At 52.8% G+C, this 25,325-nt stretch overlaps 1 protein-coding gene across 1 annotated transcript in view; it reads right to left on the bottom strand.

Moving 5' to 3' along the window:
• Positions 1 to 2,967: 2,967 nt before the first annotated feature.
• Positions 2,968 to 25,325, bottom strand: part of ANGPT4 (angiopoietin 4) — a gene marked incomplete at both ends in the record, with an annotated part of 39,082 nt that continues 16,724 nt past the window's right edge. The window contains 8 exons of the mRNA XM_082670305.1: positions 2,968 to 3,128; positions 4,096 to 4,226; positions 9,269 to 9,435; positions 10,979 to 11,080; positions 13,915 to 14,030; positions 17,702 to 17,934; positions 20,687 to 20,808; positions 22,253 to 22,408. Of these exons, the coding sequence (XP_082526431.1) occupies positions 2,968 to 3,128; positions 4,096 to 4,226; positions 9,269 to 9,435; positions 10,979 to 11,080; positions 13,915 to 14,030; positions 17,702 to 17,934; positions 20,687 to 20,808; positions 22,253 to 22,408 (1,188 nt within the window). The remainder of the gene's footprint in view (positions 3,129 to 4,095; positions 4,227 to 9,268; positions 9,436 to 10,978; positions 11,081 to 13,914; positions 14,031 to 17,701; positions 17,935 to 20,686; positions 20,809 to 22,252; positions 22,409 to 25,325) is intronic.

Raw genomic sequence — 25,325 nt, 5'->3', positions numbered from 1 at the left:
CAGAGCCTGTACTGCGAACCAGGGTCTGACACCTCTGGGCAGAACACAGCAGTGTCCTTGATAGTCTGGGGCAAACCAGGGATTAGCTGGAGCCTGAGGGGCAGGCCTTGGGGGCAGGGAGGCTAGGAGAAGAGGCAGAGATGGAGATAAGAGAGATGGGAGTCTGAGAGATGGAAAGAGAAAAAGTGAACCTCTGTTCTTGCCTGCCCAGCATCCCTGCTTCCTAAAGTGGCTCCTTAGTTTCCCCAAGGCCAGTCCACACTACTTGGAGGGAACTAACTCCACCCCCTGGTTCCAGGCATGATAGTGTGACCCAGGTCTCGTCAACCAGAATCACAGTGATAAGCACAGGGATGGACACAGAACTAGTCCTGGCTGGAAGGAATCCTGCCTTTGCTGGAATCCCTGGGACAGGGGAGCTTTCTGTCTGAAGGATGCTGAGCAGGCAGGCCACAACCCTGGGGCTGCTGGAGCCATCTTTCAGGAGAGAACGTGACTGAGAATGAGGTCAGCATGGTGGAGGGCAAGCCTGAGAGGTGGGGAGGGACATCACTTGAGCACCTGGATCTAACCACATCTGAATCCATCCCTAGACTCCCTGTATGTGAGTCAATCCATTCCTCAGGATAAGGTTTCTATCCCTTACACTTGAGAGTCCTGGCACAGAGAAGGAAGGAAAGTAAGAAGGAAGGACGAATATTTTAAAGAACAGGTGTGTGAGCGTTACCCAAATCGGCTTCTTGGTCTTCTCAGACAACTGGAGGGCAGACAGGGATTTGGGACTTCACCCCACCCAGAGGAGCTCTGTTCCCGGGGCACACAGCATTGCCTACACACTTGTAGCACAAAAATAAATGCTGTAGATACAAAAATAAAATGCTTACCTTCCCTGGGTCAGAAGAAGGGGTGGCATGCGCTAGGGGGCCGATTTCTCCACCCCATGCACCTCTTTGGGAACTAACATTTATTAGGCACCTGTTTCATGCCAGGCTCTGTTAAGAAGTTGCAATACAAGGTCTCATTTCCTCCTGCCCCATCACAGCAAGGAGGGAATATCACCATCTCCATTTCACAGACCAGACGATTGAGGCCTTGAGAGGCTGAGCCACTGGCTTCAAGTTCAAGAGCTGCAGCAGGGCTGTCTGACTCCTAAGTCCTGCCGACAGCACCACACTGTACACCGTAGACACTAAATAAAGGCTGGCCGAGCAAATGCTGGGTAGGGCGGTGTCAGCCTCCTGGGCAGCCACCTGCCCCTAAGTACTTTTCCCTCCTGCCTGAAGTCACCATTAGCAACCACATCCTTTGGATTCCCTGAAGGAGATCAGCATTAATCTGTGCTGGGTTTAATCAGTGGATTGGCCGAGGTGGGACCCAGGGGCGGGGGCAGAGCCCAGTGGGATGAAGCTGCCCCATTTCCACCGTGCAGCCCCATCCAGGAGAAAACCTTCTGAAGACAGAGGTGCAACCTGGCGGTAGGGCAGGTCGGCCGTGGGCTGAGTCCGGGTGTTGGCTGAGGACGACAGGACTTTGGTGGCCTCATCAGGTCTGAGGAGGGTGACACAGTAATGGGACTGGGTGGCAGAGTGGCTGTGGCCCCTCTCTGAAAAAAGTTCATGAGAAGCCCGTGGTCTCCCAGACTCAGCAAAGGCCCAGTCTCCATGGAGCCCTAGCTGCAGCATCACTGTTGGACAAGGCAAGAGGAGGCTAGGGGCTCTGCCTTGGAGGCGAGAGGGATCTGGACCCAGCTATTGGTGTCCTGTTCGAGGCAGAGTGGGCCCCAAGAGCCCCTGAACTTGAGCTGGTATGAGCTGGGGTCACACGGAGTGCTGAGGGCAGCCCCCGGACAGAGATCTGGCTTCCTACGGACAGAGAAGCCTTGGAGCACAGACAGGAAACTTAGTTCTAGACCCTTCTTCAGCGACGGTGTATCTGTTTTAACCCAAAGGTTCCTTCCAGTTGTTTTTAGAGGCTGAGAATGTCACTGTGGCCCTCGTAGCTAGAAATGGTGAAAGCAGCTGGGGCTGGGGATAGTGACCTGGGGTTTCAGCTCATGACATATGAGGACCAGCTTTTTCCAAGGGTATCCACAGCCCTGAGAGATGCTCTGGGATAATCAGGGCCCATTTTCAAATAAATAAATTTGGGGAAAGCTGCCTACTCTAGCCCTTTCATGGGCAGTCACTAAGCACATGACCACACTAATGGCCCTGACAAGGCCTGCAGCTAAGAATGCCGGTTCACGTTGATTTAACCTGGTGTTTCCCTCCCTCACTTGACCACAGGTACTTTTAGAGGGGAGTCCTAGTTATTCTCTCTGGAATATATTCTAGGACATTCAAGGGGTAAAGGAATCCCTCTTAGATCTCCTGGAGCCCCTGAGAAACCACATCTGAGCTTTAGATGCTGGGGCCTAGGAGTGGTGGACAATGTGGGCGGAAATAACTCCCGTTATAGGGTGGATGCAGCTCCTTCAGTCCTAAACAGAAAGTTCAAGGACATCTCAAGGCTGAGAAAGCTTGGAACAAGAGATGGCCTTCCCAACAACCCAGGGACAGACTCTGGGCCTCCATCTGGGCAGTTTCCCGCCTGTAAATACCTTTCCGCCTGCCTCACATCCCACCACTAGTCGTGTATTCCTTTGAGGAGCCCAGTTAAATCTGTTCTCAGCTCATCCAGGGTACTGCGACCCTCAAGCTGGCCGGAGGGCCCTGCAGGAGGCAGGAGAGAAGAGGAAATAGGGACAATGAAGAGGCAGGAACCCCCAAACACCCACCATTTCACAACTTGAGGGAAAAAGGGAGGGAGGTGACTCTTCTGGACTCCTGGGGTAAGGAGGGCTGGCTCAGGGGACCCAGGGTGTCCAGGACGAGGTCCTGGCGTTGTGTCCTGTGTTTGGGTCCAGCTTGTTCAGAGGATACCACATCCAGGTCCTCCTGCGGGACCAGCCTCCAGGCGGGCTGCTCCTTAGATGTCTGTGGGACGCACCATCATGCGAGTAGAACGCAGCGAGTAGCTGGGGCCTTGGAAGTAGTGCCAGCGGATGCCGTTGAGCTTGCGCACGTGGTGGCGGGCCGGGTAGTAGATGCCATTGAGGTTTGAGAGGCCGCAGGCATCAAACCACCATCCTGGTGGAGGGGGAGTTAGAGGCTCTGGGGATGTGGGAGCCCAGCCAGTGGGGGAGGGCAGCCCCCTACCCCGAAGATGAATCAGGGCTGGTGGCTCCTCTGGGAAGCCAGCTTGCTGGAGACGGGGCTGGGTGGGAACGGGCATTGGCTGGTGAGGGAGGGAGGCTCCCAGACCCGCCGCTCAGTATGGGGCCTCCAGAGGCAGTGCACTCATGTCTGTCTCTCTGTGTCTCTCTCTGATCTCTCTGTCTCTCTTTGCTCTCCCTTACCCTACCTTTCTGGGTCTCTCTGTCTTTCACACACTTTGTCCATCTGTCTTTCTGTGGTCTGCGTTTCTCTCTCCATCTCTCCCTCTGTACTTCCCTCTGTCCCCGTGTAGCTCTGTGCCCAGCACTCTGTCTGTCCATCCTGATGTCTCTCTCGTCTCCATCTGTCCCTGTCTCTGTGTCTCTGGAGGTCTCCTCTGATCTCTGTCCTTCCCATTCTGTCTCTCACTCCTCATCTCCCACTCTCTGATGTCTCTCCCCACAGAAAACACTGCCTAAGCCAGAGTTGGTGGGCAGCTGCCCCTCTGCCCTCCACCCAGGTCTCCCGCCTCCAGATCCTGCTTGGCCCGGGAGGAGGGTTGGGGAGGAAGTCTCAGGCCTGGGGTTGGGGCAGATTAGGCATTGTACCCTCCTAGGGTGCACCCTGGGCCCCGCTCTCAGTGCTTCTCAGAGGTCTCAGAGGAGAACTGGTGATGCCAGCTTTAGGAGGAGGTGAGACCTTGGAGGGGACCTCAAGGAGCCTGTCGGGGGGAACGTATGGATGAGGGACGGCCAGGCCAGCCCGTGGGTGAGCGAGACCCTGACCTGCACCCACTTCTTGACGGCACCTGGCTGCACAAGGACCCGAGTGGGGAGGGGATGGGCGTATTCAGCCAGGCGTGCCTGTGGGGAGGTGGGGCTTCACCCCGCCCTGCACCCACCTCCGGACAGCATCTGGGCGCACTTGCAGAGGCAGTTGTCGTTGTCTGCGTCGCGGGTGCTGAAGTTGGTGCCCTGCAGGACCAGGCTGCTCTGGCGCCCCGCCGAGCCGCTGTACCCACTCAGGGAAAGCCTGGAGGCCACCCGGAGGTGGTGATGGGAGAGGGGCCCAGAGTCAGGTTGGGGGTGGTTGCGGAAGGGGTTCCCCTCCAGGTGTGCTGAGGCATGTTCCCTCCCTGTCTGCTGCCTGCAGGGACAGAGTGCCCACCCCATGCCAGGCCTCCCTCAGCTGGCTGAACCTGAGTCTTGGCCAGTTGTGAGAATGATCGTGACAATAATAATGAGGACCACGGCTAACATTTTTTTGAACATCTACTATGTGCCAGGCATTGTTTAAAGCACTTTACATGGGTTAATTCATTCTCATTTAATCCTCAAAATACCTTAGTATTCCCGTTTTACAGACGAGGAAACAGAGCTCCCAAGAGCCCCAGGAGCCTGCCTGAGATCTCAGAGCGAATGAGGGTGAGAGACAGATCCCAGCCCCATCTGGCCTGACTTCCCAGCTGACCATCCGGCAACCCCAGCCCTATCACACCTCACGCCCACCCACGCCCTCCGGGAAGCCTTCCTTGACCACAGCAGCCCACATGGATCAGGGCCCTGAGGCACCCCCAGCCCTGTGACCTCCACCCCTGCAGCCAGCTGGGGAGGGTTTCTATTTCTCGGTCAGGCTATGAGGCCCTGGCGGGCACATCCAGGCCTTTGTGGTGATTACGACCACAAGTCCTGGGGGTAAAACGCCTGGATTCAAATCCAGCTGTGCCGCTCGTCAGCTGTGTGGCCTTGGGCAGATTGCTCCGCCTCTCAGCTTCAGTTTCTTCATCTGTTAAGACGGTAACGATAGTATATTAACCGTCATGGTGATGGGGTGACCTCGGCGTGTGACAGGTGCAGGGCAGCACTGGCACACAGTAAGTGCCTGGCACGTTCGGTGCTTGTGGACTCGTCCCATCCTGTCCCCGTGTTCCCAGCCCGTGTGCATGGCTGGCACAGGCTTCCACTGAGCCTGGCAGGAGAGAGTGTTGGGGGCTTGTAGCAGGGCAGGGGCTGCACTGGCAGCTGAGGCGGGAGCCAGTTTGGGAGCAACAGAAGATCCTACGGGTGGAGGCAAGTGGACACCAGATGCAGCCGGGGCAGCTCGGGGAAGCCCTGGCTCCCCAGGGCAGGGCCTGCGAGATGCCCCCATTGGGATCCAGAGGGAATGTGGGGCCTGGGCATGAGGCCACCTCAGTCCCTGCATCTACCACCTGTGTTCTCTGTCTGTGGTGAGGGCAGGGCTGGCTCAGGGTGGCCAGCCGTGAAGCCTTAACTGTGCCCCTAAATATGCCACCCTGGGCTTGCATGAGTGGCATTGCAAATCCCCCGCCAAGAGGCCCACCTGGCCAGGGGCTCCCTGGGGTGGGGACAGGCTGGCCGGCCCACCCGCTCATATGGTCCCAGCTTCTCCTTGTGGCCATTGAGGGCTCCATTTGAGGGCTCAGTCATGTCAGTTCAAGGCCAGGCTCGGGACTCAGGCTAAAGTTTGGGGTCACCTTTAGTCTGGGGCTGTGTGGAATCAGTGCTGGACAAAGCCGAATGATCTCATGGGGTCACTGCGGCAGCACTGGCCCCAAGTCCTCAGCCTCCCTTCCCCTCCTCTCTGGGAGCCAGAAGGGGGATCTGCGATCTCTAAGGGACCCTCAAGTCATGAGCCGGGAAGCCCCAGTTGACCCATTGCTCAGATGCACTTTGGACATAATCATGGCTCAGGTCTGGGGAACACAAACATACACACGAGTCCTTGGACACCCCCAATTGAGACACACGAGGTGCGTGAGTCTGTATCTGAGGCCGTGAGCATCCGGATACAAGTCTCTGTGCCTGCGTGTTCATGTGTGCGTTTAAGTTTGTGCGGCAATCTCTATGGTGGGTCTGAGTGTGCGCTCTGGAATATGTCTTTGTGCCTGAGATTGTGTGCGTGTTTACCTGAGAGGGCTTCTCTGAGGCACGTTTGCACACGTCCCTGGGTGTGTGTCTGTGCTTGTTTGTGTGGCTGTGGCACTTGTGTGAGTCTGTGCCCTGAAGGTTCAAGTGTGTACCCCAGGGGTACATGTGCATGTGCGTCTGTGTGTGTCCCTGTATATCTCTGTGTGTATCTGGTGCTTGTTGCCGGGTCTGGGTGTGTGGGCACCTCTGGAAGGCCTGTGCCTGTGTCTTGTCTGTGCCTCCCCCATCCCGCTCCGTGGGCCGCTTCTCTGCAGTCTTATGCATGCACCCCAGCTGGGCTCCAGAGGGTTCCCATTATTGTGTCTGACAAATAAGGGTGCCCCTCCCACCCCGATGCCCACGCTCCAGCTTCTGCCTGCCCAGGTTTCGCCACCTCTAGGCTTCCCTATGGGGATCCACCCCACCTCACCAGGCAGCTGACGCTGTACGGTGGGGACCCAGGGACGGCACCTGTTTCTGTCACTCTCCTCTTAGCCCTCCTCTGGCAGTTTCCAGGTCCCTATGTGTTTTCCAGGATCTTCCAGGCTTTTCCTGAATGAGCAGGGCCTATTCCTTACGATCCCCGGAGCCCTTGAAAGAGCCTTGCTCAGGTTTGGGGTTTCTGTGGCCAGCTGCATGTCAACTCTTCTTTCTGCCTTCTTTTCAGAATCTCCCTGCTGCCTGAGGAGCCCTTTCTATCCTCTCTCTGTCTGCAGAATGCCTACTCTTCATAGGCACCACCTCCTCCAGGGAGCCCTCCCCGATAGCGCAAGCATCTCTATGCCCTTGTGCTTTCCCCTTAGGCAGCTCCTGTCTTCTTGGGGGTGTGGGTTTGCTTGTGGACACACTCACCCTCAGACACACACGACACGTTGGACTGTGAACAACTTTGAGGGGTAGAGCGCAGGTCTGATTCTTCCACAAATGACCAGAACCAGCCCATGCCTGGCACAGAGCAAGTGTTCAATATATCATTATTATTATTTAGGGCTCTGCAAAGGGTCACATAGATGTGGGCCCTTTGAAACCTGAGCATAACAGTCTGGAACCATGGGCAGGGAGCTCTCCATGTCTCAGATAAAAAGCCAGAGGGAGCGCATCAGATTCACAGAGGGGAGCACAGCAAGGGGTTCCAAATGTAACATACATGTACATGCTTGTATAAATGGACATAAATAATTGAGATATACATAGATGCAGAAATATTATATTTCTGTCTTTGAATATATCGTTTGTATATCTCTAAAATTTATGTAACACTTACCACATGCTGTGCGTTTCCTGCAGATTATCTCAATTATGACACAGATACTATATTTTACAGATGAGGAGACTGAGGCACAGAGAGGTAAGTAACTTGTCGAAGGCCATGAATCCAACGAGTGATAGAGTCAGGGTTCGCACCCAGGCAAGCCGGCTCCAGGGCCACGTTCTTTAGCACAATGAGATATTTTTCCCGATGTTTCTTGCGCAAGAAAAATGGCAGATCCTGGACTTAGGGCCACAGAAGCTGCTGCCCAAGAATTGGGTCATGGAGCTGAGGTTTAACTGTTACTTGTGTAGGAAAGGGAGGCTCCCCCAGCTTCCTGTTATGCACTTACCATGTCCCAGGCACTGGAGATGGGAACAGCAGTGAGCTTGCCCAGAGCAGTCCAGCCAAGTGTGTGAAGGGCTGGCTTGGGGACAGTAATTATAATGTTATAATATAATTTGCTGAACATATACTAAGTGCCAGCACTAATGCTCTACGTGTGGTATCTCATTCAAGCTTCACAACACTTCAGATGAGGTAGGCACACCTATGGCCCCCATTTTGCAGATGAGAAGGTGAAGGGACTTGCTCAGGGTCGCTCAGGGAGAGAGGGATGAAGTCAGGATTTAAGCCTTGGCTTTGGTGGTCAGCGGCTTAAAGAGGAGTCAGCAGGACGTTGTGGCTACTCACTGTTCCGCTTAGGGAGTCGGAGGCATCCAGCTGGGCCCCGCCTAGCCCAGAGCCGGGGATGTTTCATTCAGCTCTAGACATTGCACTTGAAGGAGGAACATTATCAGACTGGGTTGGGTCCCACAGAGGGGATGTCAGAACCAGCTAGCTGGAGGAACCAGGGGCATTTACTAGAGGGGTTGGGGACCCATCACCGGGAAGCCCTCAGAGGTGGAATTAGGCATACAATGCAGGCGGACAGAGAGTCATCAGAGATTCTTTGGGAGGAAGTGACCTCCCATCAGTGAAGGCATTCCAGCATGGCTGGATGATGAATGTGGCTGTGGAGGAGATTCTAGCATCATGTGAAGAACCAGATGACATGTGAGGTCCTTTGTGGCCCTAGAGCATGAGTCTATGAATTCAATTCTGTCCTGGTTCCAAGCTAGCTTATCTTTAAGATCCTTGAGTTTCTGAGAGACGTAACATCATGTAGGAGAAACACCATGAGTTTTGGCAGCAAAACTGAATTCAGAACCAGGCCCTACCTGTTTTGTAACTTTGGGCAGGGGACTTAAGCTCTGTGTCTCAGTTCCCACATCGCTAAAGCAGGTACAACAATGCTTACCTCAGAAGGTTGTGGGGAGGATTAAATGGAGTCATTTGCCTGGAACATAATAGGTGCTCAAGAAATGTTCATTCTTTTTCCTGAACAGAGCCAAGAACCAGGCTGAGGGAGGGGTGAGAGACCTTGATGATTTTCTAGTGGGCTCATATTTAAGCCCATCCTGTGGTTAAGAAGCAGAGGTACAGAGAAGCCCACTTGACTTGCCTGAGTTCACACACTGAGCTGGAGCAGAGCCAGAATGAGCCCAGTTCCCCTGATTCCCAGCCTGAAATTTCCACCTCACCCCACAGCATAGGACAGGCTGGGAAAGTCACCTCCCCACTTCTGGGCCTCTGTAAAATGATTGCCTCGGGGTGACTGACCTTGGAAGGCCCCTTCCTGTTCCTGGCATGGCAGTGTCAGCGACATTCTCTCCACCCCACCCAGTTGCCAGGATGTGCTGAGTGCTAACCAGCCGTCTCCAGATCCCATGACGTGCGCCCAAACGGGGGACAGATGGCAGGAACTGGAGACGCCCAGGGACTGACCGCTGGTGCATACTCTGTAGCCACTAGCCCAGGGCTCCCAGCCCACCCATGAGCCTGGGCCCCAAGCCCACCTGTACAGCTGCCCCTCGCTGCCCAGCTGGAAATGCTCATACTGGGCGTAGGCCTCGTTGCCTTCCCAATCTTGCAGCTCCACGCGCAGAGAGTACGCTGCCCTGCTGGTGAGCTGGTGCACCACCTCGTTACCTAACCAGTGCTCCCCGGCTGGGTTGCCAAAGCCCTGGGGAAGAGGAGAATGGGGGTAGGCTGCATGTCGAGGAGGAAGGCTACACCTCTGGTTAAGGAGCTGGGCTGGGCCGGGCTCTGGGGACACTTACCCAAAACCATTTTGCTAGGAGCTCCCCAACTCCTAGAGCAAAAAGACTAAGACTTTTGTGAATGTAAAAGCCTGTTAAAAATAATTGAAATCACACGAATCGTAATTGAAATCTATGAAGTTCAAGAACAGGCAAAAAAACAGAAGTCTGTGGTGGTAGGAGTCAGAATAGCTACTACCTTTAGGGGAGTCTTGACTTGGAGGGGACACAAGGAGGGTTTCTGGGGTGCTGGAAGTGTTGTGTGTCTAGCTTTGAATGGTGGTCACATGGGTGAATTCATATGTGAAAATTCACTGAGCCTTACACTTCAGATTTGTGCACTTAGCTACATGAACATTACATCTCAATTAAAAAATTAAATCAGCTGCATAAGTGGTAGAGCCAACATTGTTCAGTGACATGGCAGCCACTGCAAAATTTCAGTGACATAGGAATGTAAAGCTAAGAGCATTGGGAGTCACCAGTGTCCCAGAGTGACACGTGACCAATGCCCTTGGGCAGAACAATAATTCAGCACCGAGGACAGGGCACGCCTAAGCCCCACTCCCCATTTCAGTCATGCTGTACCCCTTATTAGCCTAATGGTTAATATCCAGCAATCTTTTGCGTATTTCTGCTTCTGAGCACCCTCTTTCTCTTTGCCATTTGAGTGATTCTTTAAAACCCAATTGGTTCAAGAACAGTCATAGATTAATTTGGTGCTTTTTAAAAAGTATTTATCAAATGAACAGCAAGCAGACACACAAAAAATAGTATTGTATTTCTGTGTAGCTTTTTCTATTTCTTTTGCTCTTAAAAACTTTAAGAGCTTTTGAGTCAGCTTGCCAAAAATCCTTTATCCAAAATTTAATTAAAAAATTGAAAGACGATCAGGCACTATTCCTCGTCTTGTAAAATGCATGGGGTCTTTAAGCCAGCAATTCTGAATTTAAAACATCTCTCCTGCAGATGTAGTCATGTATGTGTGCTAAGACAAAGACATTCATTTAAGCGATGCAGCCAGGGGTAAGTAAGCCAGCAATTCTGAATTAAAAAAATCTCTCCTGCAGATGTAGTCATGTATGTGTGCTAAGGCAAAGACATTCATTTAAGCAATGCAGCCAGGGGTGAGCAGCGGAGATCACTTTTTTCTCTTCCCTTTTTTGTATTCTTTAAAAATTTTTAGCAAGGTATATGTATTATCTTTTCCAAAAATTAAAACAAAATAAAACTTAAACTTTCATTCTTAGGATATATGTCAGGACTTGCAAAAAGAGGGTTCAATTTCGGGTGATGGAGTCCCCGATAGCATACTTGCACTGGCCAAATCTCTTTGAAGGCAGTTGGTTTAGGTGGGCTGAGTTATTTTCTGAGAAGGGTTGGGGGCAAACCAGACCCCTGCCCACAACCCACTTCCTGCCCCAGGTTTCAGGGCTAACAAGCTCCTCCCCAGGGCAGAAATGTTACCTGTTTGTAATCCTTCCAGTTCCGTTGGAAATTCATGCTGCCATTCTCACGGCGCTGGATGAGGGTCCACCCACCTCCACTGGCCTCCATGTCACAGAATACCTGGAGGAAATTGGGGAGGTGGGAAGTTGGAAGCCCCAGGAGGCAGCCAGAAGCCAGGTCTGGGCCAGCCCGAGGGTGATTTGGCTGACAGAACCTCACAGAGCAACAGGTGAGCTTGGTGGTCCAGGGCCTCCCAAGGATCCAGGTCCGAATCCCCCACCCGTTGTCTTCATTTGTCTGAAACGGTGGGCAAGTGATGTCCTCCCGGAGCCTTCTTTTCCTCAGTTGTAAAATGGGGATGTTAATACCTTAACCTTTTTGTGCCTCAGTGTCTCATCTGCACACTGGGATTGTTGTGAAAATTAAATGAGATGAGTCATCCACCAAAAGAACAGAGCCTTTCACTCGCTGTTATTGCAGGGTTGCTGTAAGAATTAAATGCCAAGAGATGTAAAGTGCTTGGCACATGGTGTAGACTCAGGAAATGTTATTACAGGGGTTCCCTGGTGGCCTAATGGTTAGGATTCTGTGCTTTCATTGTGGAAGCCCAGGTTCGATCCCTGGTTGGGAAACCATCCTGCATGCCGGGCGGCATGGCCAAAATACAAAAAAAAAAAAAAAGGAAATGTTATTACATTCAGCAGATAAATGTTTTCTGAGCATTTATTAGGTGCCAGGTTCCATTCAAGGCATGGGGAATGCCCATATGGATAAGACAGAATGATTCTTTCTTTCAAACAGCTTACCATCCACCACAATCACATCTTTCAGTTTAACTTTTGTTCACATATTATTTTTTCCAGCCAGCTCAGTACATTTCAATGTTTGATGAGGAAACACTTGGTGCCTGCCCCTGTACTAGGTGAATCAGAGACAAATCAGAGATAAATTAACCCCCAGGGCTGGCTTGGTCTGGAGGAGGCTAGCGGACTGATAGGGCTAGGTCTGATAGGGCTAGCAGACTATTGAATAGGAACATTTGGCCAGCTACAAAGAGAGTTCCCAAGAAGGAGTCATGGGGCAATCCTGGAAAGCTTCCCAGGGGAGGTGGCATTGGAACAAGGCTTTGGATGATGATATGCCTGCCAGACAGAGATCAGTGGGAATAGTGTTTCCAGTGGAGGGAGCAGGAGTAAAGGCTCTGAGATGGTGAAGGTCTGCTCAGGGAGAGAAGACAGTGGCATCTGTTGTGAGGGTAGCAGAAGTTGCAGGAAGGGAAACTGAGGCCCAGAGAAGGGAAGGGACTTGCTCAAGGCAAATGAGTCAAAAGTAAAGCTGAGGTTTGAGCCCAGATCTCTTGCCTCCCAGGCCAGCTCTTCCCTCTCTATCAGTGTTCCCAAATTTTAGTTATTCACGCCTTCCCAAATTCCACCATAGCTGAACTAATTTCATATAAAATATTTACTTTAAAACTGGTATCTTTCGGGCTTCTCTGGTGGCGCAGGGGTTGAGAGTCTGCCTGCTGATGCAGGGGACATGGGTTCCTGCCCCGATCCGGGAAGATCCCACATGCCACGGAGCAGCTGGGCCCGTGAGCCATGGCCACTGAGCCTGCGCGTCCGGAGCCTGTGCTCCGCAACGGGAGAGGCCACAACAGTGAGAGGCCCGCGTACTGCCAAAAAAAAAAAAACAAAAACAAAAACAAAAAAAAAAAAACTGGTATCTTTCATAGAGAATGGACTTGAGGATACGGGGAGTGGGAAGGGTAAGCTGGGACGAAGTGACAGAGTGGCATGGACATATATACACTACCAAATGTAAAATAGATAGCTAGTGGGAAGCAGCCGCATGGCACAAGGAGATCAGCTTGGTGCTTTGTGACCACCTAGAGGGGTGAGATAGGGAGGGTGGGAGGGAGATGCAAGAGGGAGGAGATATGGGGATGTATGTATATGTATAGCTGATTCACTGTGTTATACAGCAGAAACTAACACACCATTGTAAAGCAATTATACTCCAATAAAGATGTTAAAAAAAATGGTGTCTTTTTTTTTTTACTTAAATAAATACTCAGACTAAATGCATCTTAAAAGGAAATCTTATTAGTACCATAGAGGGAAAATTAGTAACACTTGCTTTTATTCAGATAATTGTAAAAATATATATAATGAAAACAAAATAGTGTTAGAAAATTCTAGCTAAAGATTGAGGGCCTGATCTCTCTTTGTTAAAAGGGGGACTTAGCAGGTGTGTGAGAACTGTTGAAGATAATCTGAGCCATCCTCCTTGATATATTCAGCTGGGTTGAAAGAAAACTGAAAAGGGAATATGAAGTGGGAAGACTGGCTAGTTGTTCTCCAAACTCTTCCACTTCTGGGCCTGGCCCCCAAACCCTCCCTCCTGACATCCACATTTTCCCTTGACTGCCCTCCCCCCACATATCTGATAACGGGGCCTCAAAGTTCTGGGTAAGCTTGGGAGCCACTCACTGAAGACGGTGGAGCTTCCATCGGCCCCAGTCTCTAATTTCCCACATAAAGCAAGCTCCCACACCTACCTTCAGCTGGACTGTAGGTAGACTAGAAATAAACTTCTTTGTGTTAAGCCCCTGGAACTGAAGTTCTTGCAGGTTTGTTTGCTGTACCAGCCAGCCTTATCTGAGCCAACACAGAACCATTTATTGCTATTCCAACTTAAAAGCATCCCAGGAAAACATGCTGGAGAAGGATGCATTGCCAGCTTTGGGAACTTCTGCTTTAACCGCATGATCTGATCCCTGAATGCGTGGGGGCTCCAGAGGGTAGGGTCACCCCCACCTTCTCTGGAATCTCAGCTGTTGGACAAGACCTGGAGGTGACGTTGGTGGGGGCAGGGCGGGGTGGGGTGGAGGGTTGTCTGCGAGTCTTCTGGCTCAGCACCCTCTGACAGCCTCAGCCCTCCGGGAACCCCCTAACCTTTCTGGGCTCTGTCACATTGGCCACATGGATGGTGTAGATGCCACTGGCATTGGCTCCGGAGCGCTGGATCTCTGCACAGTCCTGGAACACCTGCTCAGCTGCCCTCATGGAGGCTGCAATGGGACAAGGTAAAAACAATTGGAAGTGAGCTCAGGAGAGAGGGAAGGGGTCAGGTGGGCACTCCCATCTGCTCTGTGCCAGGTTCTGGGCTGGGAGGCGTTGGGGATAGGGAGAGGTAGTGGACCCTGGAAGGTTTCGTAGAGGAGCTGACAGTGAGCTGGGACCTGGAGGAGGAGCAGAGGCCTCCCAGGTGGAGAAGGGGCGAGTGTCTCAGGCAGAGGGAACAGCATATGCACGGGCTCCAAGGCGGGAAGAGTCCTGTGTGTGCAGGGATCAGGGTGAGGTGAGGGGAATTTGGCTAAGGCCACGAAGAGGAGATGACTCCCACCCAAATCCAGAGCTAAGGCCAGAGGGAGCTCTGGCTGTTTGATGGACCAGAGAGCAACATTAAGGAAGGAGAGATGAGGCTGAGATTTCAGCCTTGAATGCCAGGCTGAGGAGCCCAGACTGTGCAGAAGAAGAGCCCTCTGGCCAGAGGATAGAACAGAGATTGGAGGGGATGAGACTCAAAGCAGGAAGGGCAGAGATGAGGCTGCTAGAGTCTTCCAGGACAGGTAATTGGGGCTTGAACTCCACTGAGGTACTTTCGCGTTTCACAGACTAGGAAACTGAGGCCCAAAAGTGAGGTAACTGGCTCAAGGCCACACAGCTGGGTCGGGTGGGAGGGGTTGGGCAGGGCTTTCCCTCTCTCCAGGTCTTAGGGGGGATTTGTCCTTGGAGCTCTCTCGGGTAGGAGACCCAGGGTCCCCTCCACAGCCCACTCTACCAGCTGGATATCCCTGCAGCTCTTAGGTGAGTCCCCCTCATTATGCCCTCCCTGGGAGCTGACCTCTGGCCTTAAGGGAGAATATTAATTTAATGGCCAAATCCCACCAGGGCCCTGGAGGCCTTCAGGCTTAACCTGAAAAAAGTGACTGTTGGTAAGTAAACTACAGAGGTTTCAAACACCCTCTCTGGCTCCTTTTTTGGGATCCAATTAGAGGTTTGGGCTATGATTCCACCAGAAACCAATCTGTGGGTAGGTGGGTATCCAAGGATAGGGCTAAAGTTCCAGATGGATAGGTATCCTGACCAGTGAGGAACCAGGAAGCTACCAAGGGGTGGGACTTCCTGTTTTGGCCTCATTCTTGAACCTGGATCCTGGGTCCTGGAGCTGAGGCCCTGTTGAAATGAGGCTGTTATTCCCAGATCACAAATGAAGGGACAAAGGCCCCAAATCCATCCCAGTCTGTGCACAAACATTCCCTGGGCAGGGTCTCCACGGCCCCGTCTGCCAGCCCCCTGGTCCCTGGGGAACTGGAGTCTAGCCAAGCCTGGTAGGTTGCTGGCCTAGAGGCGAGCTGGGACAGGCCCAACTTTCCCAGCTAGGCAAAGGGCAGAGCTAGGAGTTGGCCTCAGATTTCCAGCCACTCTTCTCAGGGTCTGTCCACTATTGTTTTCCTTAGTCAACAACAATAGCCTTAACGACAATCATAGCAATAAAAGTGAAATACCCACCATGCATTGTAGTGTTTCTTAGCCAGGTACTGTCATGGGCAGCCTGGGGCCAGGAAAAGTATTTTCAGGGAGCATAAGAGCAAGGATGGACCAGTATTGCCATGCAACATAGTCTGGCCTCAGCCTGGACCCCGCTTAATCTTTGCACCAGCTTCACCCCCTTTTGGCCCTAGGCACCAAGCTCAGCCCCTTCGAGTGTATGAACTCATCTGATGCTCTGTGCCAGAGCTCTGAGAGATAGGAGCTATTATTCCCATTTTATAGGTGAGGAAAGTCAAGGCTCTGAGATGTTAAATGACCTGTGCAAAGTGCCAGTGCTAGTAAGTGAAGGAGCCAGAGCTTGAACTCTGGTCCATTTGACTGGAGAGCCAGTACCTTTCCTACTACCCACCTCCCCTTGGGTCTCCACCACTGAGCCCATACAAGGTTGGACAAACAGACTTCGTTAACGAATGCTGCTTCTGATGCCATGCATGGGTTAGGTCTTTTCTACCTGTGTCCCCGTCCTTCTAACCTTCTGAATGCCCTGAGTTCTCCACCCCTTGCCAGCCTCCACCTGCCTAGGACAAAGCTGTGCAGAGAGGGGGTGCAGGCTTCCTGCTGGCCTTCATGGATGCCTGGTTCCTGTGCCCGTCTCCATCCAATCTTCTGTTCTACACCTGGTGACTAATCTTCCTCCAGTTTCTCCATCTAGACAGTAGGGAGAAACAACCCGTAGTGCCTCTCCCTGGTGACAGTAGGGCAGGACAGGCGTTTGGTCAAAGGGGGCCTGAGGCAAAGTCCCCTATACAACCTCTCACCCAGACTGGTGAGCAGACATTGGGCCACAGCTGGAGACAGAGTTAGCGGTGAGCCTGTGGGGAGAAGTGTTGGGCCCAGGCCCCGTGCCTTTGCTACAGGATTAATTTAGGCAGCCTCATTGCTACGGCTCTATGCACAAGCCAGTGATGGGTTCGGGTCACTCCTAATCTCATGGTTTGGAAGGTGTTCACCTCTCTTGCCTGTGGCCACCTCAGGCCTCACACCCCTATCTGGTGGGACCTGCCCAACTTAGATGGAGCCATGGTGCCATCCTCTGTCTCTAAATCGCTGCCACCCATAGTGTCTGGAATCCATCACTATTGCTTTTTGGGTTTTTTTGGCTGCATTGGGTCTTCGTCGCTGCGCGCGGGCTTTCTCTAGTTGTGGCGAGCGGGGGCTACTCTTCCTTGTGGGGCGTGGGCTTCTCATTGCGGTGGCTTCTCTTACTGTGGAGCACGGGCTCTAGGCACGTGGGCTTCAGTGGTTGCAGCACGGGCTTAGTTGCCCCACGGCATGTGGGATCTTCCCGGAGGACCAGGGATCGAACCCATGTCCCCTGCATTGGCAGGCGGATTCTTAACCTCTGGAAACTTCAGGAACACTGCTAGCAGGGCACCTAGCACATAGTAGGCACTTAACAAATATGTATTTCCTCCTCCTTCCCTCAGAGACCCACAGACGGGGGTTGGGCATCTTTTGCAAGAGACAGTTGTGGAACTCTGCTGTTCACAGCTGTATCCGCAGCACCAGCACCGGGTCTGGCGCAGTAAGTGCTTGTTGACTGAGTGATTGAAGCTGGAACTGAGTGACTGAAGTCGGTCCCATTAGAAGTGAGGGCTGGGGAGCGGGGCCGGCCATTGTCCTCCTTTCTCAGAAGCCTGGGCCACAGGTGCCTCTCCACTTCTGTTTGGCCCTCTAGGGCTTAGGGGCAGGGGGCATTAGGGTGAGAGAAGTCCTTGGGAGGCATTGAGTCCAACCTCTCCATTCTGCAGATAGGGAAACTGAGGCCTGGGGAGGGGGGCAAGCCCAAGCAAGTGAGGATGGAGGGTGGATCCTGGACCCCGGACTCCTCAGTCTGGGCTGGTGGTATCCTTCTTATTATCATCACCTCCATTAAACGCATGGGGAAACGAACGCCGGTCAAGGTCACACGTGGAGTCGGGACAAGAGTCTGGATTGGGTCCTCTTAGGACTGTTGTCGTCACCATTATTACTGCTGTTTGGTGTTATTCCTGTTTCATAGGTGGGGGCGGGGGGTGGTCTTTCCCGAGGTAGCTTCCAGGACTGGCGTGAACCGGGAGGGTAAGCGGGGTCTCCCACCCCTCTCCTCCCCTCCTCCCGCACCTGGCGGGCCCCCTTTGCTCACCCGGGCCCTGGGCCACGACGCGCACCAGGCGCTGCACCGACTCCAGCAGCTGGCTCTGCTGGCGCTGCAGGAGGCTGGAGTTGCTGCTGGCGGCGCGCAGGCTGCGCTCAAGGCCGGCGAGGGCGCCGCTTTGGCGGCCCAGCAAGCGCCGCAGCCGCTCCTTCTCGCCGCGGAGGTTGGCCAGCTCCGCCTGCTGCTGCGTCTCCAGGGCCTGCACCCGCGTCTCCAGCGCGCTGCGGGGCGGGGGCGCACAGGCGTGAACCCGCCGTCCCCACCTTGCAGTCACACTCGCGGGCTTTCCCCTGGGCCCGGGGGTGAGACTCAGACCCGCACTGAGGCTCAGAGCGGTAGCGTCCCGCCCAGGGTTACACAGCCCGGAGGTCCGTGCCCACAGATAGCACAGAGTGAGGAGGGGAGGAAAGAGAGACCTGGCATTGGAGTAAAATGGATTGGAGTCCAGTAGAGGAAAGGGGTGGGGTGGGAGGGACACAGCAGCAACCTGGTAGCCATTATCAAATCCCAAATATGCGTGCCCTTTGACCTAGCAGTCCACTTACCAGAGATAACCTCCAGGGAGCATGGGCATGAATGCCCTTTGGAGGATGGGTTGTAATAGGGAAAAACAAAACAGCCAAAATGCCAACGGCCAGGACTGGCTGAGTCTGTTCTGTTCTGGTGTCCCTGGAAATGTTCTGGAGTGGTGAAGGGGAAGGAGGCTGAGAGCATTTGCGCAGAATTGGAAAGATGCCGGGGACTTGGAGTGGGCGCCCTGGCGCATCAGTACCTCTAGTCTAACCCCACATGTGGGAAATTAAAAGAGAAAGAAAAAGGTATTAATATAAATGTAGAGGGATACTGGGGAGCTTATAGGAAAAGGCGTGGATGGACACGTGGAAGGACATAGTAGCGCCTGTGTTTCTAGCGAATGTGAAAGAAAATCCACTAAGTGCTGTTACTTCTGCAGAGCAGGTTTGAGCAGATGGGGGTGGAGAGGCAGGGGTGGGTGGAGGGGACTGACCTTCCCTTTCATTCTGCACAGGTCTCTATTGTCTGATAAGTAAGACTGTCTAATGAGCATGAGGCATTTTTGTAATGAGTTTAAAAAAAAGAGTCTTAAAAAAGAAAGAAGCTTTTGACTCAGCTCTTGCACTTTTGGCATTTTATCCTAGAGATTTGCTCACATGTGTGTGCAATAAGATATGGGAATGTTATTCATAGCATCACTGGTTGGAATCGTAAAAGACTGGAACAACCTCAATACCCATTAACTGGGGACTGGGAAATAAATGCGGGGACAGCCACACAGTGAAACATTATGCAGCTGGAGGAAAGAACGGGCAAGTGTGTCATGCAGTTACGGAACCATCTCTAGGATAACTGAAAAAACGAGACAAAAAACCAACGTGCCGAGGAGTAGTCTGCTTCACTTGGGTTTAAAAAGGGACTGTGCATACCTATTTGCCTCTGCTGTGGGTGGGTGGGTGGCTGAGGGATAGGGGTAGGAGGGAGATGTTTTCCTATACGTGAGGCTATGCCAACCCATTCTCCAGACTAAGAAAATGAGTCCAGCCAGGGCAGGAGGAACTTTCCCTGGACCCCAAATTATGCCGCAGGAAAAGAGAGAGTTTGGGCACACTGGATTCTAGAATTTTAGCTGTCTCCATGGGCCAAGAGCTTATTGATCATATCCTCCATCTTCACTGGTCTCTAGGCACTTGGTAATTCAATTCAGAGTGATTGATAGTGTCCCAGTCCTTCCCCCCTCAGGGTGGAGAGTAAGAATAAGAAATTACACAAACTATCATTAACGGTCCTCAGGTCACAGGGAGCTGGAGGACCTTTATGCCTTTTCTTTTTTTTTTTTTTTTTGTGGTACGCGGGCCTCTCACTGTTGTGGTCTCTCCTGTTGCGGAGCACAGGCTCCGGACGCGCAAGCTCAGCGGCCATGGCTCACGGACCCAGCCACTCTGCGACATGTGGGATCTTCCCGGACGGGGGAACGAACCCGTGTCCCCTGCATCGGCAGGCGGACCCTCAACCACTGCGCCACCAGGGAAGCCCCTTATGCCTTATCTTGACCCAGCATGTGAGCAACAGTAACATCTCGCCCTGTACACAGGGCTTGTGGCTGCTTCAGTGCCTCCTCCAGCAGCCAGACCTTGGCAGTGTTTTCTCTACTCAGCTCGAAACCAAGATGAAATCAGCTTCAGAGGTCCATGTCTCTCTGCCTTATCTGTACCCCAGGACTCTTTCTTTCTTTGTAATTTAAAGGGTGTTCCCCTTGTGTGTCTTTGCTTATAAATGCAGAGACTGTCTGCTAATGCAGAAAAGAAACTGGTCACTGTGGTTGCTTCTGGGAAGGAGAGTCGGTAGATGAGATCAGATTTATTTGTTTGCAAATAAGTAAATCAAATTAAAATGTACAGGGGAATTGTATGGTATGTAAATGGTAGTTCAATAAAGCTGTTAAAAATTTATGAAATAAATAAAGGAAGAAAGAAAAGAAGGGAAGAAAGAGAGAGGGAGAGAGAGAGGGAAAGATAGAAAGAACAGAGAAAGAATCAGCGTGTCCTGAGCCCCAGGAAAATGCCTGTCCCCTGTCCCACCCAGGACGGGATAGCCAGGCCCCATGCCTGCCCGACCGCCAGCCGCAGGGTCCACATTCACTCTCGGCTTCAGTCTGATCCCCAGCCCTGGTTTCAGTCTTTCCCCCAGCCCTGGTCACGACCCAGCTTTAGCTCCAGCCCTAGTCCCCCAAGTGTCCCCTCACTCCAGTCTTAATCCAGGCTCCTAGCTCTGGCCCCACCCCCCAGCCCAGGCACTAGCCCAAGTCCAACTTCCGACCTCGGCCCCGGCCCGAGCCCAACCCTGGCTGGCTCTGGTGCTCACCCTTGGTCTCAAGCCCACTTGGGTCCCAGCTGGCCCTGGCCCTCAGCCCTGCTCCCAGCCCTTGTCCCTGTCCAGTGCCAGGGTGCCAGTGCCCACCTGTTGTGGCCCTGCAGCCGGTGGAGCTCGTGGCCCTGCAGCAGCAGCTGCCTCTCCAGCTTGTTGGTGGACAGTGACGTCTCCAGAAGCTGGATCTCCATTCTCGATGTCTGGTTCAGGACCTGCCCCGGCGAGTGGGGGGTGGGGGGAGGTGGGGGCCCATGTAAGCCCTGCCAGCAGCCACAACACCTGACCTTGGGCCCTGCCATTCCAGAAACTTGCTGACCTATTTCCACCTTCTCAGTATTTTCTCACTCGCTCACAGACCCTAACTGAGCTTTTGATCTGCTTCTTAAATTTACTCTTCCCCGTCACTGCATGGCAGTTCCATTCCTCCTGCTGCTCGGACCCCAGCAGGGGTCAGCTTTGACCCACCCCCCCATATCTAATCCATCAGCAGGTCCCATCAGCTCCGCCTTCCAAATGGGTACCTGACCACTTCCCTGCGCTTCCCCGCCCCCACTCAGGCCCCGGCCTCCATCTCCCGCCGTGCCCGGGCCAGGCTACTCACAGGGCTCTCTGCTCCTGCCCTTGCTTCCTGCAGCCCTTGGCTGCTTGGTAGTCTGAGGTAGACTTAAAAAGCAGCCCCTATGCTCTCCCTGCGGCTCCCACCTCACACGGCAGTGGCCTGCAAAGCCCTGTGATGCCATCTGCCCCCATCACCTATCTGAGCCCACTAGTCTCCCTGGGTCACTCCAGCCATACCGGCCTCCCTGATGCTCCTGGAGCTTGCCAGCACCGTTCCACCCCTGGGCCTTTGCAGATACCATTCTCCCGGTCGGGAAGGTTCTCCCAGTAAGCCTGGCTCCAATCCTACCCTCCCAGTGGTGCCTTCCTGGCCGTACTGTCTAAACTTGCAACTCACCCCTCCCGCCACTCCCGGCACACACTCCCCACTGATCTCGTCCATGCTAGTTTCTCCCTAGTGCTACCACCGTCTCACACACGTATGTTATTTATCCTGTTTGTTTTCTTGGTGCTCATTAGAAAGGAAGCTTCTTGGGGGTAAGGCTCCACGCCTGTTTTGTTTACTGCTATAAACTAGAACCAGGCCCATCCAACAGTGCCTGGTACATAGTAGGGGTCAACAAACATGTGCCCATTTGTCAGTGTCTTTTCAGCCATTCACTTACCCTCTCATTTATACTCCTGTCCTCTCCTTCCCTCTCCGCTGCTCCCTGTGGCCTCCTCTTTCAGAGTCACTGGCCCCCTGAGTTCTAATGAATTGTTTATTATCCACCTTCCCCTGGAGCACTGTGAGTCCTTTGGGGGGTGTGTGCTGCGGCATCCCCTCATCCCAGCGCCCAGCACGGACCCGGACACTGGAGTCACAGAGGCAGAAGAGCCAAACCCAGTGTCTACCCTCCCCCCTCTCCCTACCCTGGGCTCATGGCCTGGTGGGAGAACGTTTTGTAACGGGGTCATCAGGGAGGAGCCCAGGAGGCTATAGGGTCAGAGGAGGCCCTGACCTCACCCAGGGACAGGGGTCAGGGCAAGATGACTGGGGCTGTGAGCCAGCCTGGCCTGCCACAGGCCCCCCAGTGCTGCCCCCTCACCCTCCGGTACCTGAGCCTCCACGTCGGTCAGCTTGCGGGTCTGGGCGGTGGTCTGGTTCAGGAGGCTGGTGCCCAGCTCCAGCATGGTGGCTGTCTGGTTCTGGACCATGTGCTGCTGGGCCTGCGCCAGCTCCAACCTCAGGTTCATCTGGATGTACCTTTCTAGCTGTGGGGAGACAGACGGTGGGCTGGGGTCATGGGTAGGGCCTGGGGGAAGGCTCCTATCCCTTCCATATATCCCCGTGGAAGGACATAGAGCAACCAGGGGCATCCTCCACTCAGCAGCCAGAGGGATCCTGTTAAACCTAAGTCAAATCACATTTCTCCTCTGCTCAAAACCCTCCCAGGGTTCCTGTCTCACTCAGAGGGAAAGCCAAAATCCTCTCTGACCGCAGGTTCTTTCATGACCTGGCCTCCTGCTATCACTCTGATTTCCTCTCCTTGCCTTCTCTCCCTCACTCAGCTCCAGACACACTGGCCTCTGTAACACCCTTCCAACAGAGCAAGCACACAACCACCTCAGGGCCTTTGCACATGCTGTTCCCTCTGTGTGGATCCTCCCCACTCACACACCATCTACAAGGCTCACACCCTCATGTCATTTCAGGTCTCTTCCTACCACTTATCACTCCCTGACTTCGTATTACATATTTATCTGTTTATTGCCTTTTAAAATTTACCCTTGGAATGTCAGTGCCATGAAGCAAGGGGCTTTGACTTGCTATATCTCCATATCTAGCACAATGCTTAGCTTACAGTGGGTGCTCAAAAAAAATGTGTTCAATGAGTCGATGAAAAGGGGAAGCAGCAAGGGTCAGAGCATAGCGCCCAGCGTCATGCCCGTTACCCAGCTTCCTAGGGCTGAGTCAGTAGCAGGAAGTGGGGATGCATCTTTCCCCGTACAAGAGTTTGCAGGTCCATCAACCAAGCTGGACTTTCTATTTTCTGGCTCCCTCCATCTGTGAAATGGAGCTGAACTGGCCAGTCTCCAAGGGTTCTCCCAGCTCAGATGTTTTGGGATCTGACAAGCTAATGTTCATTTCTTTGACAGGGCAGCTCTCTTTCCCAAGAGCAGGAGAAAACTGGTGTGGTGTGAGACCAGGATCAAATTGCAAAGGTGAACAGCATGTTCTCAGGGCTCAGTGCCTGAAGGCAGAGAGCCGGTGCCCCTCCTCCACTCCCTCTCCATTTGGCACACTTGCTGGCCTCTTGCCACAGTCTCTATCCCTCAGCCCTGGCTCCTTCCCTTCTCCTGTCAGTCTTCCAGGAGGTCCAAAAGGGCAGCTCCCAGGGTCCCTGGGAAGACTGGTGCTTCCAAGAGAGAGGCAGTGACCTTGGCTGGGGGTCAGCTTCCAGCTGCTTCTTCCTTAGTCTCTTCCATCTCAAGTGTCTGCTCCCACACCTTCCTCCCTTGAGTGCTTTAGAAGGGGCATGGTCCATTGTAGTGCAATGTTAAATCCTGAAGGGGGCGCAAGTGGTGTTGATTAGAGCAGTAGTTCTAAACTTGTAGTCCTTGTGGCAGCATTGCCAGTGAGCTTGTGAGAAATGCAAGTTTCTAGGCCCCACTCCAGACCTACTGAATCAGAAATTCTGCGGAGAGGCCCAGCCAGCTGATGCTCGCTTAAGTGTGAGAACCCGTGGTGCAGAGGTCACAAAGGGGACTTGAGGACCAGGGAGACAAGTACATCCGAGCTTCTCAAGCCTTTGTCCCTTTGGCCCCTTCTTTCCTCCTCTGCACCATGAGCGCCCCACCTCCCCCAGCACACACATGTGCTCCAAGGGCTCCCAGCTAAAAATTAAAGAAAAAAAAATCCTTGACTCCACAGCCCCCTCTATCTGTGTCTCCGGTTTCTCTGCTCCCCCAAACAACAACACTTCTTGAACAAGTTGTCTCCATTTTCACCTCCATTCCCACGCTCACCTTTTCATTTTTTTATTTTTAATAAATAAATAACTAAATTAATTTTGGGGCTGTGGCATGCGGGATCTTTGTTCCCCAACCAGGGATCACCCTTGCCCCCTGCAGTGGAAGCATGGAGTCTTAACCACTGGACCACCAGGAAGTCCCCACCTTTAAAAAAAATTAATAATATTATTATGGTGTACTTCACGCACACACACAAAAGCGTAAAGAATAGTACATTAAAATGTGTGTATTTACCACACTCAAGAAAAAAATACAATCCGTATTGTTGAATCCTGTGCACCCGCCGACCTATCCCCAGCCCCAGGAGCCCCTTCACTCTTTAACGCACCTTGTTATAACCCTCCTTGACAAGCGAGGGTCAGGGGACACTTCTGTGCCCTCAGCTTACTCTCCACCTCAGCAGCAGTCAACCCATATGGCCGCTCCCTTTTTCTGGAAGTATTTCCCAGATGTACGCTCCTTGAGTTTTCCTTCTCCCCTCCTCCGTCCTTTGCCCTCCCCTCCCATCACCCCCTCTCTGAGTCCTCCTTTTTCAGGCTTCTTAGGGAGCTCTCATGAGCCCCATCCTGGGCCCTCGTCAAGGGTGTTTACGTTCTCTCCCTACGTCAAGGGTGCTTAATGGGGGACCACAGGGCCTGTGAAGAGAATTTAGGGGGTCCATGAACTTGGATGAGATAAAAATTACATTTCTGTTCACTAACCTGTAATTAAAATTTGGTATTTCCTTCAATTATGAGCATAGGCCCCAAATCATAGCACTGTTAGTTGATTGTACAACTTCATTACCAATAGAAATCACAAATATTTTCACATCACAGCACCGATGTTACATTATCTTAAAATATGATATTGATCATCACTTCAGAAGGACAGACATTCTCAAACCCACCACTGGATAATGTGACAACTATGGCACAGATTTAATTTTTAATGTTTTGATTATAATCTCATTATCACTGGGTGTTCTTAGGCTTTTATTTTATGCATTTAAAAGTAATATTCTGGGGCTTCCCTGGTGGCGCAGTGGTTGAGGGTCCGCCTGCCAATGCAGGGGACGTGGGTTCGTGCCCCGGTCCGGGAAGATCCCACATGCCGTGGAGCGGCTGGGCCCGTGAGCCATGGCCGCTGAGCCTGCGCGTCCGGAGCCTGTGCTCCA

The sequence above is a fragment of the Grampus griseus genome (assembly GCF_964374135.1).
Source record: "Grampus griseus genome assembly, chromosome: 14".
Lineage (NCBI taxonomy): Eukaryota > Metazoa > Chordata > Mammalia > Artiodactyla > Delphinidae > Grampus > Grampus griseus.
The sequence above is the reverse complement of the archived record's forward strand: the minus strand, read 5'-3'. Positions and strand labels throughout refer to the sequence as shown.